The sequence below is a fragment of the Xenopus laevis genome, chromosome 5S (genome assembly GCF_017654675.1).
Source record: "Xenopus laevis strain J_2021 chromosome 5S, Xenopus_laevis_v10.1, whole genome shotgun sequence".
NCBI classification, from domain to species: Eukaryota; Metazoa; Chordata; class Amphibia; order Anura; family Pipidae; genus Xenopus; species Xenopus laevis.
Window position 1 is genome coordinate 88,494,356 of NC_054380.1, and position 21,221 is coordinate 88,515,576.

At 36.3% G+C, this 21,221-nt stretch overlaps 1 protein-coding gene across 1 annotated transcript in view; it reads right to left on the reverse strand.

The window, feature by feature from the left end:
• LOC108718044 (solute carrier family 12 member 9) overlaps window positions 1-21,221 on the reverse strand; it is a 125,234-nt gene that overhangs the window by 51,616 nt on the left and 52,397 nt on the right. The window contains exons 7-8 of the mRNA XM_018265607.2: window positions 20,170-20,327; window positions 7,983-8,065 (exon numbers count right to left, since the gene is read on the reverse strand). Of these exons, the coding sequence (XP_018121096.1) occupies window positions 7,983-8,065; window positions 20,170-20,327 (241 nt within the window). The remainder of the gene's footprint in view (window positions 1-7,982; window positions 8,066-20,169; window positions 20,328-21,221) is intronic.

Here is a 21,221-nt window from a genome sequence, read left to right on the forward strand (position 1 = left end):
AAGGTATGAAGATCAAAATTGCAGAAAGATTTATTATCCGGAAAGCCCCAGGTCTCGAGCATTCTGCATAACAGGTTCCATACCTGTATATTTATTAGCAGTTGCCTAAACAAACAAAATCTGGCACATTATTTGCATGGTCATTCCTGCAAAGCAAAGATTTTTAGTAGGTAACCGTGCAGGAGAAAAATGCTGTTATAAATAACCACATCAATGAAAAAGATAGCAGTGTCGCTTTCTGTTAGGTGGGGTACATTTGTTTAACTTAATTTGATACATTTGATTTATCAGAAATGCTTGTGTCCCTGACCCATCACCCCTAGACTCTGGCCCTCAGTCTCGGAGCATTGCCATGGATCTTGATTCTTTTTTAACTTAATAACGTAGAATAACAAACAGACACCATCCATCAGAATAAAGCCAACTTTCCCTCTCACAGAGGATGTTAACTAATAAGGTGAGCACTGGGAGCAGGGAACATAGAATTGTTGTCTTTCATGAAGGCATTTGTGATTGTTCTGGTTAACAAATAGATGTGTATTGCCGGGCACAGAGGATTGTTCTATATCCCCTATTACTGTTTCTAAAGCGCTAGCTTCAGTGTGGGATTGAACGACCAGTCACAGCACAAAATGTAAGCAGTTTCTATGGATTTAAATATAATTTGCTGTTACCCTGTTGCACCAGCAAAAACAGCATGTAAGGACACTACTGTAGATTATAAAAATATGCTGCTTTATAGTCATGGGAGCAGCCATGCAAGTTAAATAGTTCAAAATGGTGCATTTACAGTGCCTATAAAAAGTATGCATCCTCTTGGGTGATTTCATATTTTATTGTCATGGAACATAGAATCACAGTAGAATTAATTTTTTTTGAAACTCATTTCAACAGAAATAGACTTTCACGTTGATATGAAAACAGATCTCAACAAAGCTGCACTTATACAGGGATCCCCAACCATTTTTACCTACCATACTAAAATGCAAAAAGTGTTGGGGAGCCACACTAGTATGAAAAGAAAATGTTGCCAAATAAGTGCTGTGATTGGCTGTTTGCTGACCCCATGTAGACGGCCAACCTATAGGAGGCTCGGTTTGCAAAACACTAATTGCCTTCAAAAGTTGCATCCACATCTTGAATTTAAAAGTAAGCCCCTGTTTTGAGGCCATGGAGAACAAAATCAAATGGTGGTGGTGGGCAACATATTGCTCAAGAACCACTAAATCATTTCCATACAATTATCTGCCACTGTGTTCAATAAACAGATACAAAGATTACTTGTACAGAAAACGAAAGTTACTTTTACTTGGTTTTTAACAGTAACATCCCTAATTTATATACAACTTTTGTTACATGGCCTAGCAGTTAACACAATACAGACAGTGGCAATTGGAAGGGCTTAATGCTGAGCTGTAAAGAAAGGTATAAAGTTTGTTTCCTTTGTGTAATTTGTTACTTTCTACAGTACACGTTTCACTACAAGACACAGGACATGCCAAGGGAGGAAGTTTATGGATCTACATTCAGGGGTGTTGGTGCAGGTTCTCAAGCAGATGTTACATTTTACAGAGGACCAGCCTTTGCTTTCTTAAACAGAAGGCGCAAATATATGCGGCTGAAATAGTCAGTGGAACACTGTGCACTGGCTTTAGACACTGGGCAAAATTAAGTTCCTGCCAAAAATTGAACTGGAAGCAATATTAATTTTTTTCTCTACATTAGAGTTGTATTTGTACCTTGCATTACAAATAAGTATGCAGGGATCTAATATGGGAGATACATTTGCACATACAAATGATTTTATAGCTTGTGCTTGTATGAGATAAGTTGAATATTATAATTATACTGGCCCACAGATTTATGTGGTGCATTTGGGCAGTGCAGAATGAATGCTCCTGTAGTGACATGATGTTTAAGATGGTGACAATGGATGCCTGGGTGCTGGTTTCAAAACAATTCAAATATAGACAAAAAAACGCACTGCTCAGGTTTTAAAAAACGAAAGTGTTAATGGTTTGATGGATGCAAGGGGTGTTACACGTTTTTTCAATTCACGTTGACGTCACTCGGGGATCGCGCCAAAACTTTGTATTTATTATGGTGAATGTTTTTTGTGCTTTGAGAAAGGCTTTCAAGAACATCTAAATGAGAAAAAAAAATTCTGCTGTTTATAAAGCCAAGGCAACCCCATGGACTGCAGAATAAACGTATCAGAACTTGCTTAGGAGGTGGCACCAGGAGTAATAGTCAGGGACTGGCTGACATTCAGTGATTACTGTTGCCCATCATCTGGCAAACTGCAGATGAATTGGAGTTAATAGGATGGAAAAGTCTATTTTCATTTCTTGTGGTTCATATTTTGACTCACTGCTCCTCTCAGACAACTCCAGCTCCTGAAAATGTCTCAGAGGGGAGACATTTAAATGTCACACCAGCTGTGAAGTTGTTCGGTAACTCACCCTGCTGAAATTTTTACATGCAAATCTAATGGGAAGAAATATACTTTAGTTTATGAGGCTAGTGGCATACAGATGTGTATGCCACAGAGTCTAATATAATGCTTCTGTCAGTTACGATTAGCATGCAAATTATTGTCGCTTCTAGTTTGTTCTCTGGTAACTAATGTGATACAAACTGTAAAATATGAGGATGCCGTTTGCCGTTACTTCTATCGTTAAAATCTAACTCCACTGTTTTTCAGGTTCTCACTCTCCTGTCACTCATGGTCAGTTAATAGACGACCTGTATGTAACACTGGTGGGGATAAAACTCCTCCCAGATGCAGAGGAGCAGCTTCACTCTGAGTTTCTACATGGTAACGGAGTGTGATCTTTCTATTATTAACCTGTACTATCATTCCCCCATTCATCAACACTTTCCTATAACAGCTCGGGGGATATCCCACTCCCTTGTGCTTTGTGCCATTCCATTTCCAATCATAATTTTACTTCAAAACCTTCTTCCATCATCTGTTATATCCCCACTAAGCTATTAACCTTTCTTAACCCTTTTTCTGCTAATGGGAACAATCATTTTGCTGGCTCCTGTCAAAGTGTAGAAGCTAATTTCTGAGTATTCCTCTACTTCATTCTTTCTTTCCACACTCTCATTTACTTCAAGTCTCTCTACCCTTTTTGCTCTTTTCTGTTTCACCTATAACCTACTTGCAATACTTTGCCCTTGCTCAATGATCTGGTTACCGTATATACTCGTGTATAAGCCGACCCGTGTATAAGCCGAGGTACCTAATTTTACCTACAAAAACTGGGAAAACTTATTGACTCGCGTATAAGCCTAGGGTGAGAAATAAAGCTAAAGACTCTCTGTGTCTCACTTCTGTGTGCTGTGCTTTTTTTTTTTTGGTGAAGAGAAACGGGTCAGATTTGCCCATCACTTTCTCCAGCTGAACTTGAACTACAACTCCCAGCAAGGCTTTGCCATAGGAAGAGACATCAACGAATGCTGGAAAACTATTCTCTACGCCAGATATGTGACACTTTCAATAGAGTATTTCCAATATAATTTAAGAAACGCACGAACATTGACTGAATTTACAGCCAGATCAGCAAAATTTGGGGTGTTAAAGCGGGTTACCTGCCCCCTGCTGTCATTGAATTACAGATGTGTGAGCACAGGGCCATTGCTATGGTGCCAGCATCTTTCTACCCTAAGCCACTTTGTGTACATATAGAGCAGTTTTCGTCCCAATAGAGGCGACTGGATAGCCTGGGGCTAAACTTCACCCTGTAATCCACGTGACATACCGGTAAATGCACAGCTCCGCTTTCCCTTACACTGCCCGTAGTCCCAAATCACTACTTACACCATCTCCAAGGCTGTAAACTCCAAACCTTTTCCTCCCGTCTATTAAAAATCGCGCAAATGTCATCACGCGAGACTGGCGTCACCAAGGCTGTAAACTCCAAACCTTTTCCTCCCGTCTATTAAAAATCGTGCAAATGTCATCACGCGAGACTGGCGTCACAACTTCACGTACGCGTATTACCTAGCTGCATTGTGGGAGCAACGAGCAGATTGTGTACGGTAACTAAATGAGAAGGGGCTGGACTCAGTGTGGTGGATAGTTCCCTCAAACATTTTACCTGTGCCCGCTGCTTTCTGTGGTCTTAGTTACACATCTCAGAATCGTGTCAGAATCGCGTTTTTTTTAACTGACCCGCGTATAAGCCGAGGCAGCGTTTTTCAGCTTGTTTTGGGTGCTGAAAAACTCGGCTTATACGCGAGTATATACGGTAATACTTGATTCACTAAGAAATTTGGGAAATGAGGAAATGGGCCAAAAAAATACACTTGTCTTGAGATATTATAGACACTCTGTAACAAAATATAGATATGAGTAAGGCAGTTGTAAAAATGTGTCTGTTTTTGACACAATTAATAATAATAAATTGTCCATGGTGACATGGAACATGAGGTTATTCCTAGGGTTTAAATTTTTCTTTCGTACGGTTCTATGTGACATTGGTGAAAGTACATTTGCTATGAACAATTATCATAGAATGTACATGCTTTTGTTAATTATTAATTATAATTTCTCAGAAAAGAGCAAAGTATAATAAACATTGGCTTTAAGCTGTTATTTTCAAGATACACTACTGGTCTTGGTCAGCTAATCAGTTCATTTGGTTTTCAGCATCATTTATATGCAGATGATACTCAAATCTACCTCTCCTCTTCAGATCTGCCATTGGTTTTAGCTTGTGTCACAGACTAACTGCACTTTCTACATTTATATCATAGACAAAACTCAAAATGGACAAGCATGTCCTCAACATGGACAAAACTGAACTGGTCATCTTCCCAGTTTCCACTTCTGTTTGGAAAACAACAACATAACCCTGGTTCGACATGTTCGATGCCTCTGAGTTACATTTGATTGTGCTCTCTCATTCATACCTATCATTCAAACACTTACTAAATCATGTTGCTTTCACAAAAGGGACATCTCTCCCATCTGACCCTTCTTTGAAAAACAAATATACTGGTAAGTCATACGAACATATTGCAAATTGATGTTTAATAATAGGATTTTTACATTTCCTCACTTACATATACTTACAGTGTACATGCACAGCATTTCACTGATAATGAAATACTAAAACATACTACGTGCTAACCGTTGATGATCTCATAGCACGAACAGTCAACGAATGATATAAATCAATATTATAGGACTGTTTATTGCCAAAATAGCATTTAGTACATATTCCTTTAGAACATATTATGTATTTTTATGCTAAGCCTCTCTCCAGCCAGCAGCCAGTTTTAGCTGTAGTCCATCACCAGCCCAATTTGAGCACATTATTCTATAAGCTGTTTTTAGCCCTCTAAATTTCCCCCCTATAAATTTGCTCTGTCAACACCACCAGTTTGTCAGAACACCATGACTGCAAATCACAGATCAAGGCAATCGATGTTGCTGTGTCTGAAATAAATAATGTACAAGGAATGTGATGAGGCCATTCTAGGAACACACCTTCAGGAAGAATACAAGAAGCATTTCTAAATAATTTACCCGTCAAATGGTAATCAGGTCTAATTACTATTTAACATATTCATTTATCTTCAGTTTTTTTTCTTAATGACACACTTGAACTGAATTTAGTTACCAAACAACTAAAATAGTGGATTTTTTCTTGAGAATAGAAATATTGTATTCCTGTGTGCTCTATATTAGAAACAATTCCCTAATTGCAAAAGCTACTAGTAACAAAGGGTCGCATTTATCATTACACAAAACTGGCAACTCTGGGGAGAGTTATTTCTCCATATTTAGAGCATAGTCATTATGCCAGCATAATGTTTCCATATTTAGAAAATGCCAGCATAATGTTTCCATGTATGAACCTGGCCAGATAATTAATTCATTTTGTGATGATAGAATGACTGGATTCCTATCACTTTAACAACTAATACCTGATTGCAGAAAAAAAATACATTTTCTGCATCAGGAACCTGCCAGTGAGTAGAATAATTAGTTTGCATAAACTGCTTGAAAGAAGTACATCTTGTCATATACTTTTGACCAAAGATTTTAAATAAGTGCCAACAATAGTATTCTTGATCTACAGGGTCCAACAATGACAGGTTCTCCAAATGACTAGCCAAACATGGAAAGTACCTGCTAATTCAGTTCAAAGTAATAAAACTGGTTGCCCATACTTTTTCAAAGTAGCCTGCTTACTTGAAGCACAAGCCTGTCCTAGTCACAAAGCAACAATCATAGTCACTTTATTATTTTAACTCACCTCAACCAATAAAAGCTACCATTAGGCCCATAAATATTTGGACAGAGACAACTTTTTTCTAATTTTGGTTCTGTACATTACCCCAATGAATTTTAAATGAAACAACTCAGATGCAACTGCAGACTTTCAGCTTTAATTCAGTGGGTTGAACAAAAAGATTGCATAAAAATGTGAGGAACTAAAGCCTTTTTTAACACAATCACTACATTTCAGGGGCTTAGAAGTAATTGGACAAATTAAATAACTGAAATTGCTGGCAATGACATTCTGAAGTCTTGAACTCACAGATATCACCACATTCTGGGTTTCCTGCTTTTTAATGCTCTGCCAGGCCTTTACTGCAGCAGCTTTCAGTTACTGTTTGTTTGTGGGCCTTTCTGTTAGAAGTTTAGTCTTCAACAAGTGAAATGCAGCTCAAGTGGGTTCAGATCATGTGACTGACTTGGCCATTCAAGAATATTCTACTTCTTTGCTTTAATAAACTCCTAAGTTGCTTTTGCTGTATGTTTTGGGTCATTATGAAACACCTCCCAATCAATTTGACTGCATTTAGCTGGATTTGAGCAGTATGTCTCTGAACACCTCTGAAAAGACCTGCTTCTGTCCTGTGTCACATCATGGATAAACACTAGTGTCCCAGTGCCACTGGCAGCCATGCACGCCCAAGTCATCACACTGCCTCCACCATGTTTTATAGATGATGTGGTATGCTTTGGATCATGAGCTGTACCACGCCTTCTCCATACTTTTTTCTTGCCATCATTCTGGCAAAGGTTAATCTTGGTTTCATCTGTCCAAAGAATGTTTTTCCAGCACTGTGCTGGCTTTTTTAGATGTTTTTTTTGGCAAAGTCCAATCTAGCCTTTCTATTCTTGATGCTTATGAGTGGCTTTCACCTTGCCGTACACCCTCTGTATTTACTTTCATGCAGTCTTCTCTTTATGGTAGATTTGGATATCAATACGCCTACCTCTTGGAGAGTGTTGTTCACTTGTTTGGCTGTTGTGAAGGGGTTTCTCTTCACCATGGAAATGATTCTGTGATCATCCACCACTGTTGTCTTCCATGGACGTTCAGGTCTTTTTGCATTGCTGAGTTCACCAGTGCTTTCTTTCTTTCTCAGGATGTACCAAACTGTAGATTTTGCCACTCCTAATATTGAAGCAATTTCTCAGATGTTTTTTTTTCTGTTTTTGCAGCTTAAGGATGGCTTGTTTCACCTGTATGGAGAGCTCCTTTGACTGCATGTTGTCTGTTCACAGCAACATCTTCCACATACAAGCACCCCCCCTCCAATAAACTCCAGGGCTTTTATCTGCTTCTTTGATAATGACATAACGAAGGAATTGCCCACACCTGCCCATGAAATAGCCTTTGAGTCAGTGTCAAATTACTTTTGAGCCCCTGGTCCAATTACTTTTGAGCCCCTGAAATGAAGCGATGAGGAACTAAAGCCTTTTTTCAACACAATCTTTTTGTTCAACCCACTGAATTAAAGCTGAAAGTCTGCAGTTCAACTGCATCTGAGGTGTTTCATTTAAAATTCATTGTGGTACAGAAACAAAATTAGAAAAAAGTTGTCTCTGTCCAAATATTTATGGGCTGTAACTGTAACTGCTCAGATGCTTCAGGCACTTGGAATGGTGGAATGACCTTCTTATTTCACACCAGTAAAGCATCATATAACAACACAGATATTACTGTTATTACCTGAACGAGAAACCAGGACATAATTACAGATACCCAGGGATTTCCTCCACGGGATGTCTTCTTTGCTGGCATCAAGAGTTTCCCTGTTAGAGACACACAACAAACTTGCTGGTAAGAAACGACTTATTGGATTTATTATGGGTTATCTCTGTAATGTGTCTGCAATATTGTGTGCTTGTATGTAACAATGAATAATCATGAAAATGATGTTGAAAAATACAGGTAAAAATTTTTTACATTTGGTTAATGCCAGTTAGTGCCAGTAGAAGACATGCACAATACAGGTTTATCAAAATTTAAAATGGAAAAGTTTTAGTTCACATGCATTTCACATCCATAAAACTTGACAGTCACAAAAATTCCACTACTCAAGGGTTTGCACTAACCATTATTTATAGGTGCAAGTGGTGTATATATGCTTCCTGAAATTGTGCAGCAGTATAGTTACTTTTCTGACTATAGTAACCTGACCCCTAATTTGCGTGACTGACTGGCATGCAAGTTAGGGTAGAGGAAGGGGGCATGAGTGGCCACCTACATGCCCCCCCCAATACTCCTCACAAAAACCTTGCTGCCAAACACAGTGGCACGGTATTAAGTGCAAAAAACAAGCAAAATTGTGTCCTATGTTTTGCACCATGCCTTCTTGCTAAGAAATGAGCCCTCATGCCTTTGGTGGTGAGATTACAGTCTCAACATTCATGAAAGTTAGTGGTACACATGGACTAAAGGAAGCCAAATATTTTTTTTATTAACACACATCTAACACATATCTATGACACAAGTTCCATGTCAAACTATCCATGTACTACAGAGGGTATTCAACCTCTCAAATATAAAGGTTAGAAGGAAATTACGAAATATGATTCACCCGAATCCACAATTTGTTTATTCTGATCAAATAACTAATCCACCACTAATCCCAGGGCCGGATTTACATAGTGGGTGCCCCTAGGCCCACTGCCGTGCGTCGCCCCTGTCCCATCCCCTTTAGTGTGCAAATTTTCATCATCAATGGGGATTGGCGCATGGGAATTTAAAAAATGATTGTATCTCCAGCACATCACCAGTGTTTTTGAACCAATGTGGGTGTGGTTGGGCATCATGCCGCCCCCCTAAAATCCTGCCGCCCTAGGCCCGGGCCTAGGTGGCCTTTCCACAAATCCGGGCCTGACTAATCCACATCTCATCTCAAACTGAATATGAGCCCTACGTTGAAAATGCTAATTATAGAAATCTAAATTTCAATGAAAAAAAAACAGTTCTCCAGTGGTCTAAACTGACATAGTATTAAAGGTCTGAATTCAATTCAGTCTGGTTCTCTGGATACAGGTGAATCCTAAACTGAATCCAGGATCTCACCCCTAGTGCATTTACCTGTACATAAAATAATCACATATTTTTACTTTCTTGTTCCAGCTAAATGTGGTATCATTTATATTATATTTTTATATTATATTTTAAAACCCCATCAAGTTACCCATAAAAATGTATACCAAAAGCAGATAGCACAGTATACAGCACTGCCTTATATTAATAGAATAAAGTATTGTCTGTTATTAGCTTGTAGTGAGCTCTTAACACCTCAACGCAGCAACAAGAACACGTGATAATAGGACCAAAGAGCTATTAAAAGCAGAAATTACTTGTTTGCCAAGCTATAGAATAAAGTCAAATAGTAATCTTCTTAATTATAATGACTCACAGTATGTTTGATGTGTAATTTACAAGGAGATGATGTGATAAATCTGCATTTTGTAAATGTAAAGTAGGCGTTGCATTCATTAATTTCATATTCACTCTTTCTGGTGTAAGCTGTACGCAGATATGTAAATTGTTAAATGACTGTGAATAAGTGGAACTGCCGTGCATTAAATGTGTAAAATGGTCCATATTTTATAGACTGACACACCAGAGGGGACAGCAAGAGGAACTTTTAAAAGCTTCCTGATATTCCTTTTTATTATGACAGACTAAGCTGTAGGGGGTTGTACAATAAAGACGCCTTTACAAATTTTGCATAGCATTCTATAAATCTAACAGTTATATAAATGACAAATATTGCATATTCTTTGGGATACAACCTATGCAATATATTATAATAATTTTTTTTTCTTAAAAGTTACTGAAATTGGAGAAAATAACATCACAGGGCTTATTTACAATTGTAAGGTTCAACTAGGTGCACATACCTATGCTAATTTGCACCAGTTAAAAAACCAACTAATATTAAAGGAGGAGGAAAGCTATCAAGCTAGTTTATTGCCAATAGATTAGCCACAACAGTGCAAGCTTGAATGCAATTTGTATTCTTTAGAATGCTTTTTCATACCTGAGTAAATAGCTCTAGACACTGTCTGTGTTTGTATAGGATAGCAGCTGTCATATTAGCTTGCTGTGATGTCACTTTCTGCCTGAGTCGCTCCCTGCGTGTTCATAGCTCTGAGCTCAGCTTGCAGCAGGGAGGGGGAGAGGAGCAAATTGAGCATGCTCAAGCCCAAGCCCAGGAGGTTTCAGCTGAAAAGTAGGAAGTCTGATACAGAAGCCCATGTGTACACAATAGAAGGAAAGAAAGGTGTTTCTTTTGACAGCGGACTCTGAGCAGCATTACTTTGAGGGTTTACTAGTGTATTTATATAGACCTTTCTGATTACTTACTTGCTTACTTAGTTTTAACCTTTCCTTCTGTGTCAGGCACCACTTTGTTTCCTTTGCCCAATAGGGCACTATGTACAGCACATTTTTGCATAAAGAGTAGTTTACACCTGCCTTAACCAGTATTCACTTTGTTTGCTCAGCATGTGCTCCTACTGCCAACTAAATGCCAACTATATTGCACAAGTGGTGATATTAACCCTGTATGCTCTGGAATGCCCTCAATGATGTTTTTCTGACAAATCTGCCGCAAGTTGCATCATGCTAAATTGTTTATGCTACCTAACTTACATTTTGTAATGCTGGGTAAAACACTAATTGTAGGTAAAAAAAACATGGCAACCTGTATGAGGTTTTCTGCTTTGTATACAGCACTGCTTTAGTAGCTGAGCTCTCATAGGTTACCTTACCTCCTAATGTAACACTTTTAATGACAATCAAGACAGTATTAGTTAAAATCTATATCCTAACTTTTAAAATCTATAATATTAGCTCAAATTTAGAGTAAATCGGTTATGCTAAGAGACAGTAATGTATAGAGGACATATTTATATTTTAATTTGTAAAGAAGTTTGTCACACTGTAAGGCAAACAAAAGCATTTTGTTGTCCTGTTATTGATCTCTTATTTTTGCAGTTAATTTCATTGTAACTTTCATTAGGATTCTGGCCAGCATGGGTGTTTACTGTTTTGTAATGATTTGTTTCTTCTTATGACATTCTGCTTGCTGCTAACCCACCAAAATGAGAACTTGCTACAGAGAGCCAGTACAACTAGGGTTCAGGATTTCTGACTGGTACGTTCCCTCATCTTCAGAGCTGGAGATTTGTAGGGCATTTCCATGTGCAAATATGGCACCTGTTCTAACTGCCTTGCTACTAATATTGAACCCTAAATGGCAATGTAAACATGCGCATCATAAAATCATCGAAATGGAAAGAATTCAGTAGGCAGAAAATGGGCGTCTCTAATATGTAATGCAAAAATAGAGCAGAAGAGCTAGGTGAATCTGGATACAAAAAGAGACTGTATGTTTCCCTAATAAATTACCAAAAGTACACTCTTTGCAGCCATTCATATCCCTGATTCAATGTTCTGGTCGTCTGGCTTTTATATTCGTGCTTTTTAACCTAAATGACAGTATAATGTGCAAAACCATTGTATTATACTTTTCGAGTCATATTTCCTCAGACATAAAGAAACAAAATCAGCAGAGTTAATGATCTGAACAAAGAGGAATCCTCCATCCCTGGCTGTAGGAATTTGCGAAAGGCCCATCTGTTTTTCAGCCTGATGCTGCTCTCTTAGGATTGTGCATCCATTCTTGCTTAATACATATGTATTTTAGCCCTTATTTTACTGGAATGTGCATTAATATGCAGAAAGCTCATCATGTAAAATAGAATCCTAGTCGTGTAGCAAAAATGAGCAACTCCGAAGTAATGTTTTCATTTTGAAAAAAAAAAAAACATTCACAGAGGATGCAGAGAAATCAGCATGTCATTGAGGGTTGTTTTTCATTCTCCATTAGTGACAAATTACATAAATAGGTTATTCTATTTGCATCTGATCAAATGGCCACAAAAAGCCAATAACCTAAAATGAGATTAAATTGAATGGATTTGTATAATGTCTCAATTAATGGCTAAGAGGGATGTTTACACCTTCAGACTAAGATCTTATTTTCCTTTGATTAACACAAAGAGGTACAGGTATGGGATTCGTTATCTGGAAACACGTTATCCAGAAAGCTCCTAATTACGGAAAGGCCGTCTCCCATAGACACCATGTTATCCAAATAATACGCATTTTTAAAAATGATTTCTCTGTAATAATAAAACAGCAGCTGGTACTTGATCCCAACTAAGATATCATTTATCCTTATTGAAAGCAAAACCAGCCTATTGGGTTTATTTCATGTTTTCATGATTTTCTAGCAGCATAGCATCTATGTTGAGAGTATTGATTTCTAGTAGACTTAAGGTATGGAGATACAAATTACGGAAAGATCCGCTATCCGGAAACCCCCAGGTCCCATGCATTCTGGATAACAGGTCCAATACCTGTAATTGGTCTCACACTACCACCACCAATAGTTACCCCCTTTGAAAAACTAGAGTTCGTGCTAGGGCTGTAACAATGCCGGTCCAGATTAATGTGTAATATATGTGCGTAAACCAGATTATATTCACCAAAGTGTTGGTGCTTTAAATGCATATAATCTTTGGCTATGGCTTTACTTAGTATTGTAGCACTGATTTTTTTCGCATTATCACCGAAGGAAAAAGTTAAAATTTCTATAAGAAAGCATCAGAGAAATGGATGAAAGATGGACACTGCTGCATAAAGCTGGCACTCAAAACCCAGCCAGGGAAGGCATTGATATTCCTATCTGCTCAAGTGATCGTTGGGAAGCCCTGCCAAAGATAGAAAGGACTTGACAAGGACGTCCAACAAAATGACTGAGCTGCACTTGGTGCAGATGGGGGCGGGTGAAATTAATTCAAATGGAAGAACAGATAAGTAAGAAACTTTAATTAGAAATTGTCAGAAAGTGAAGGAAATTTGCACATAACAACTTACACAGTTCTCGTTGCTACGATAAATATTATACATGCTGCAGTATATCTAAATAGCAATATTAACAAAGCTGGGCACTAAAAGGTTAATATCCCTTTCACTCATTTTTTATAAGTCAGCCCAAAGTGTGATGTGACTGAAATATTAGATAACTGACATCATAGGCAGACTAGAGTTTCTTTTTTAAATATAAAAATCTCAGGGCTTTGTAAAATTGCATGGTATTGAATGGTATAGCAGTACCGTTTCATTTCTATAGTATTCTTTTTCATTTTAAATACAAATAAGAGAAATGTAGTAAAAGTATAAAGTCTCATATTAACAGAATATTAAAAAGTTCTGCTCCTAGATTATACTGCTATAAAGCCTAGGTACAAACTTGCTATGTTTTATTGAGTTGACAATTGACTGAAAACGGTTACCTGTTGATTGAGCCCATAATAATGGATTTTTTCCATTGTCATTTTTTGGCTATTTATCGCCAGTACAATGTGGGGCATATTTATCAAGGGTCAAATTTCGAGTTCATGAGAGTTTGTAAAAACTCCCAATTAACACCCATGAACTCGAAATTCATGATAAATTTTTAAAATTCTAATTTTAACTATTCCCCAGTCGAATTACACTAAAATAAACTCAAATTCACATTTTTACATTCGAATTTTCACTTCGACCCTTGATAAATCTGCCTGTGTGTTCATGTTATTAGTAATTATTACCATGTCCTGCCATCTCACTGCTGGAGTAATGCTGCACAAATGTTGTTTCAGTGTTATAATGCCATAATCCAACAGATCTGCAGTGAGGCTAATGAGGATTACAGTCTCTCAGTGAGTAGTACTCCTGCCTTGGAATGTTGCAGTTCTTAATTCAATTCCTGCAGGTCATTTGTATGTTTTCCTTGTACCTTTGCAGGTGTCTTTTGTGTTCCTCCCTGACTCTAAAACAATGCAGGGAGATTAATTTGTTCCTGAAAAAATTAGCCCATGGTGTGAATGTTAAAGGGACCTTACACTGTAAGCTTCACAGGGGCAGATGTATAATCTTTGTATGCCAGCTCTAAATAACAGATAATAAATGCAAATTAATATATAATACACAACAGCCATGCATATCTTGTAAATTATACCCTTATAAAAAGAGTTTAGTGATGTAATCAGTTATAATTGGTGCTTAATGATGTTATTTCTGTCACATACTCACTCAAATTTGTGTATTATAATAAAGTAGCCCCTCACCTAGAGTTCCTTGTGCATTTATATGGTACTGGGACTCCTTGACTTATACTTTATTCACTATGTAATCAAGATATGCTATGAGCAGCATTGGAGCTTTTGACATGCAACCGTAGCAAAGTAGACAGGAGTAGCCTTAAACGGAACAGTCTAATCACCCTATCATGCTCCCTGGACTCCCCTTATCTTTTTTCCAGTCTCAGATGAAAGCCTTAAACAAGTGTTCCCCAACCAGCGGCTCTTTAGCAACATGTTGCTCACCAAACCCCTTGACCTCCAAGCAGGTGCTTATTTTTTTATTTTTTGGCTTGGAAGTTTTAATTGCATAAAACCAAGTATACTGCCAAGTAGAGCCTCATGTACACTGCAAATATTCATAGGGGCTACCAAATAGCCAATCAAAGCCCTAATTTGGTATCCCAGGGACTCTTTTCATGCTTGTGTTGCTCCTCAACTCTTTTACAATTTAAATGTGGCTCAAGGGTAAAAAAGGTTGGGGACTTAAACATTAACAATTTTTAGAACTACAGGTATAGTATCTGTTATCCAAAATGCTTGGGACCTGGTCTTCTCCGTATAAGGAATCTTTCCATAGCATCGATTGCCATATATTAAGACTGCTAAAAATCATTTAAACAAAAACATGATTGTTTTGCCACCAATATGGATTCATGCAGCCTACCATGCAAGTACCATCATGTACAAGTACTGTTATATTATTACAGAGAAAAAGGAAATAAAAATATGAAATATTTACTTTATGCGAGATAGTCTTACCATATTTCAAATGTTTGTGGATACCTGGTTTCCAGACTTTACCTGTACTTTTAAAAATAACTCTCCCTATCTTATGTCAAGGATACTGTATCATATGGGAACACTGTAAGCCACTGTATATGCTCACATAAATATAGAATTATTTTTGAACAAACGTTCCGGTGTTGCTGCTATATACATATATATATATATATATACACACACATTGTATACATAAATAATGCATTCAAAAGGATTCAAATAATTTTGGGCACATAATATAATATTCATGGTAAAAAATAAGCCGTTTAAACATTTGGAACACTGATCCAGAACAAATTTTAATTTTCACTGAGAAATCCTTTTTCCCCGTTTAATGCAGTGTGAGATTTTGTGAAATTTCATTTTCAGATAAATAACTACGGGCAATATGTATATGGGCAACACATATAAAGGCAGAGCTGGAAAGAAATCTGTTGCAAAGTGATTATTCTGTTTGTATCAGAAAAAAACATTTCCATTCAAGTAAACAAAATATAAATATAGAGCAATCATTCTATACCAAAATATCTTACCATATCCACTTTTATAGATACTGCTAAGAAACCTGGGGTGTTTAATATTCTTTAGCATTTTGTCAAAGCATTGGAAGGACCATGTTAGGATTCAGAATTTATTTACTTATTCAGTAGGTGAAGAATAGCTCTTTCTAGTTTCTCCTTCTTGGGAGTTATTGACAGCATACTTAGAGGCACATTTACTAAGGTTTGAATATCGAGGGTTAATTAACATTCGATATTCGACCATCGAAGTAAAATCCTTCGACTTTGAATATCGAAGTCGAAGGATTTACCGCAAATACTTAGATCGAACGATTAAATCCTTTGAATCGAACGATTCGAAGGATTTTAATCCATCGATCGAACGATTTTCCTTTGATCATAAAAAGCATAGAAAGCTTATGGGGAAGGTCCCCATAGGCTAACATTGATGCTCGGTAGGTTTAAAGTGCCGAAGTAGGTAGTCAAAGTTTTTTTTAAAGAGACAGTACTTTGACTATCGAATAGTCGAACGATTTTTAGTTCGAATAGTTCGATTCGAAGTCGTAGTTGAAGGTAGAAGTAGCCTATTCGATGGTCGAAGTGCCCATAAAAAACCTTTGAAATTCAAAGTTTTTTTACTTTGAATCCTTCACTCGAGCTTAGTAAATGTGCCCCTTTATTGTTGTTCCAGTCAACAATGTGCTCATTGGCTGTAGGAGTTCTCTCATGGTCAAACAAAAACTTGTTTAACCCCCTATACCCATGCATGTCCTAGTGTTTTAGAACCTAATAAACTTTCCAACAGGTTTTTTTGAATTGTGGGAAGAAACCAGAATACCCAAAGCAAAATGACACAATCGCGTTGTACTACTGAGAAATCATGCTCCTTTTGAATAGTGCTCTTCAATATCCAAAGCACTAGATCCTTTGACTTTTTGAGTAAACCAAAAATAGTGGATTAATTCACCTATATCACTTTCACAGTGTTTGCCTGTATTTGTGCACAAAGACAAATCCCCACAGGTACGGAAAAGAAAATGTGATTTTATCTTTAGGTACTAAAATGCATAGATGTGACATGGTTTCAAATGTTTTCAAATGTATTGATAGAATCACAAACAAATAACTACATGTACACACAATATATATATATATATATATATATATATATATATATTAAAAATATATATATAAATTAATATATATATTAATAAAATATATAAAATATAATATATATATATGGGAGTGTTTACTGCACAGGTTAATGCAGTCATATTTTTCAGTTAAGTCTGGACATCATGATCTCTGAATTCATGCACTGGTAAAATGTAAATACATAAAATACATGCCATAGAAAAAAAAAGAAACCCTTGGCAGTAATCTTTCTGAGGGTACTCCAATCAGTACAAGAGTTCTGAAGATGCTAAGAAGCAGCTCTGAGTTATTAAGGACGCCGGCACTGGCAGGGGCTAATTTTGGAGTACTTGGAGAAACTTTTATTAAAAAACATGTTACACTTTATTATAAATTATCATAAATTATGAAGGACAAAGGTGCAACACAATCAAACATTTAATTACATATACTCTTAAATTTCTGATTATCTTTCTTGCTTGCTGTAGTATATAAAGCATTCACACAATATTTATTTTACAAATTAAACAGTTTTAGTGCTCAATTGTTTGGGATCCTATACCTGTACTTTATTATAGTAATTTATTATAGGGATTATAAGGACAATGTAAATAAAAATATGTATAATTAAATAAAATCTCATCTAAAAACATTTTCTGGGCATCCTGTTTAGGGGATGATCACCTTTGCACTACCTTTAAGTATGTTATAAAAGAAAGAACTTACTTTTCAGCTAGCCTACACTATTTATTTTATATTTATATTGTGTTATTTCTGGTTTGCAACTGAAAATGCTATCTTATTCTTGGGGTGAACCAGACAAACAAAAAATAGATAAATAGAATAACACGCTAGAAACCAAATAAAATAGGTAAAATATTTAGAACACTGCCATCTACAATATACTAAAAATTCATTCAGGATAAACTAACTATTTAAGAGTTACTGGGGGGGACTAAAATCAATCAATGTAAATTTCCATATTTGTAATTAACTGCTCTGAATGTACATTATATTTATATATATATATATATATATATATATATATATATATATATATATATATATATATATATATATATATATATATATATGTATATATATATATATAAATATATATATATAACAGCTCGAGTCTAAGAACCGAAACGTTGAATAAACCCATTTTTTTCTTCACAAAAGACCTATGAGTGCTGATTTCTTTGCTCTATTGATTTTGATATATGTTCCTGCACCTAGGCATTTCCATTGTTTTCTGAGTGCACCTATCCAGTAGTTTGTTTGTAGTCGAAAAATGTGCCGACCAAGGAACGGGCCTTTGTGGCCTCACCACAAACCCGGGCCTATATATATATATATATATATATATATATATATATATATATATATATATATATATATATATATATATATATATAGTAACAATAGAATTCTACCTGCTGTATCAGAGGATTCAGCACTACCAATGGCCGAAGTTCGGGTGCCTTCAAAGGTGCCCAATCAAAATTTTGCAGCCAGCCCGATCAATGAGCGAATGAACAATATCCAAGTCTTCTGCCGATATCAGTCGGCCCATCTCCAACCATACATGCACAGCATATTATACAAAAATTTGTTTCATGTGATATTATCAGTGTGTCTATGGCCACCTTAACCCTAGCCAAGGGTGAGCCACATACAAAAGTCACCAGCACTCCTTGAAAATGCAAAAGTCCATTTGTATTGAGAGAATTAAAAGCAGCATGCAAAAATACATGTGACGTTTCGAGACTCACGTTACTTTTCTCAAACATTATATAAATACAAATCAAATCATGCGATTGATACCCACAAGTCCCTTGACTCACTAGCTTTGTCTTAAAGGTCATTGTCATATAATATACTAAAGTTGAACTACAACTCACAATGACACAAAATAACACCAATACAGAAATTGCACAAAATCATATAAATCGTAATCACAATTTATCCCTCTGGGCTCTAATGTCCCCAGTGTGAATCCAAAATGTTCACGTTTTTTCCAAGTTTAACTATTACCTCCACGTCTAAGTACTAGAATTGATCCTATGACAGCATATCGCAATTGAGAGGCACTGTGTCCTGCTTGTTTAAAATGATGTGGAACTGCCAATTCCTGACTGTGGAGCGATGTTGGGAAATAATATCCCCAATTGGTTGTATCGTCTCTCCTTTGCAATTCTTAACCAGCACCCAGGCATTTGATTTACAGCAGAATAAGATGGCCCTAATAATAATTAAAGGTGGTGCTTGTATGCAGGTACTTAGCGTATCATTGAAAACTGGCCTGTATGCATGCTGCAGATATACAGCTACTGGCCGTTGCTTTTTGCCCTTCCCAGACTTGGAATAACGAAGAAATATATGATATTGATTTCGTATTGCTTGTCAGGTCCATAATAAGACTTTAGGTTTAAGATGAATTAAGTTGAATATCATTGACTAAAGTAAATGTCACTGCTACTATAAATTGTGCAGAATGAAAGAATTCTATAAATAATGCTGACATACTGTTGGCAATAATACTAAAAGTCCACCAATCATTTTTATGCAATTTTTTTTTTTTTAATCTTTGCACCAGAAATCTGCCCCTCCACACTGACACCCATCAGCTCCTCCATTAGACACAATATATAACAGTAAATATACTGTACAGGTATGGGACCATTATCTAAAAAAAAAAAAAAAAGCTGTTATCCAGAAAGCTCTGAATTACAGAAAGGCTGTCTCCCATTAACTCAATTTTAATCAAATTATCCAAATTTTTAAAAATCATTTCCTTTTTCTTTGTAATAATAAAACAGTACAATGTACTTGATCCCAACCAAGATATAATAAATCCTTATTAGAATCAAAACCAGCTTATTGGGTTTATTTAATGTTTACCTGATTGTGTTAAATGTACTTAAAGTATGAGGATCCAAATTACAGAAAGGTCCTTTATCCAGAAAACCCCAAGTCCCAAGCATTCTGGATAACCGGTCCCATAACTGTAGTTTACAAAGTGCTTGGTAAAGAGTAAACCAACAGTCCGCCATCATTTACTACTGCAGCAAGAGTAATATACTTCTCTGGAATGATTTAAGCAAGCTATATACACATATTGTAAGGAACATAAAAAATATTTACATATTATACAGCAATAGCGTAACAGATTTTTTTTTTGCATGGTTTTAGGTCAGTATCATAAACTTTTATTATAAACTTTGGCCTTTTTAACTGGATGGTCACATATCACAATACTACAAGTTTGTTTAAATAACTTACCAAAAAGTTCATCTTTTGCCAGAGCATAGAGGATACGTGAAGCTCCAATTAGATTACTCATTGAAGCTGACAGGGTGGAACAATAAACTCCTATGGTGACAAAAGGATGCCAGATATTGATGTCCCGTAAGAAGCCATAATTGTACTTCAGAAGGTTTCTGTGGATAAATAAGATGCCATATTTATAATAAACATATTATTCCCAGTTGACAGTTGACATTTTTTATTGCTATACATTGTCTAGCATATATGCTGAAATGTATATGGTTAAAAAAAGAACACATGAAGTAGAAAAACATTTCACAAATCCTCATTTATACCAGTATCAGTAAAATTATAGATATTTCCAGACAGACATTTAAACTTCATATATAAAAGGACTTATGCTACTCTTGCAATTTCAGGACAGATTTATCAAAGGGCGAATTTTGAAGTTATGTGAATTCTTTTTGAACTCTAATAAATTTGTATGTACTTGAACGGGAGGTTACTTCTGAAAAACCGTGAACCACTAATATTGGATTGAATGTGAACGACCGGAACATTTTAATAGAATTTGAATTGAGTTTTCCTATGAAAAAAAAACTTGAATGCCAGGAAGGCAATGAACATTGAAATGGTTCAACTGACTTCTGCCATTGACTTTTATGTGAACTCGACAGGTTTTAGGTTAGTTTTAGGTTTCCAGGGCCGAGGTGTGATAAATCTCACATTCGAATTGTAATTTTAATTGGTGGTTTAAAATTCGAATTTGTGAGTTTTTACCAAAAACCAACTAACCTGCCTCTGTATTTTTGAAGTGCTAGAGTACCCAAAGGAACCCCATGGGAAGAACATACAAACTCACAAACATAAGACCCCAGTGTGGCAAGGAAGTAGTGCTTGTAAGAGGGTGACACAAAGGGTAAAATGCTATGTTGTGTTTAATGTATATTTTACCAATACTTGGTAGCAGAGACTTTTGTTATACTTAAGGGCATTATGACTACGTTAAAAATAGAGGTGGTGAAAAGGAACCTCCATAGAAAGATTTTAAACAGAGAGAGGGGCCC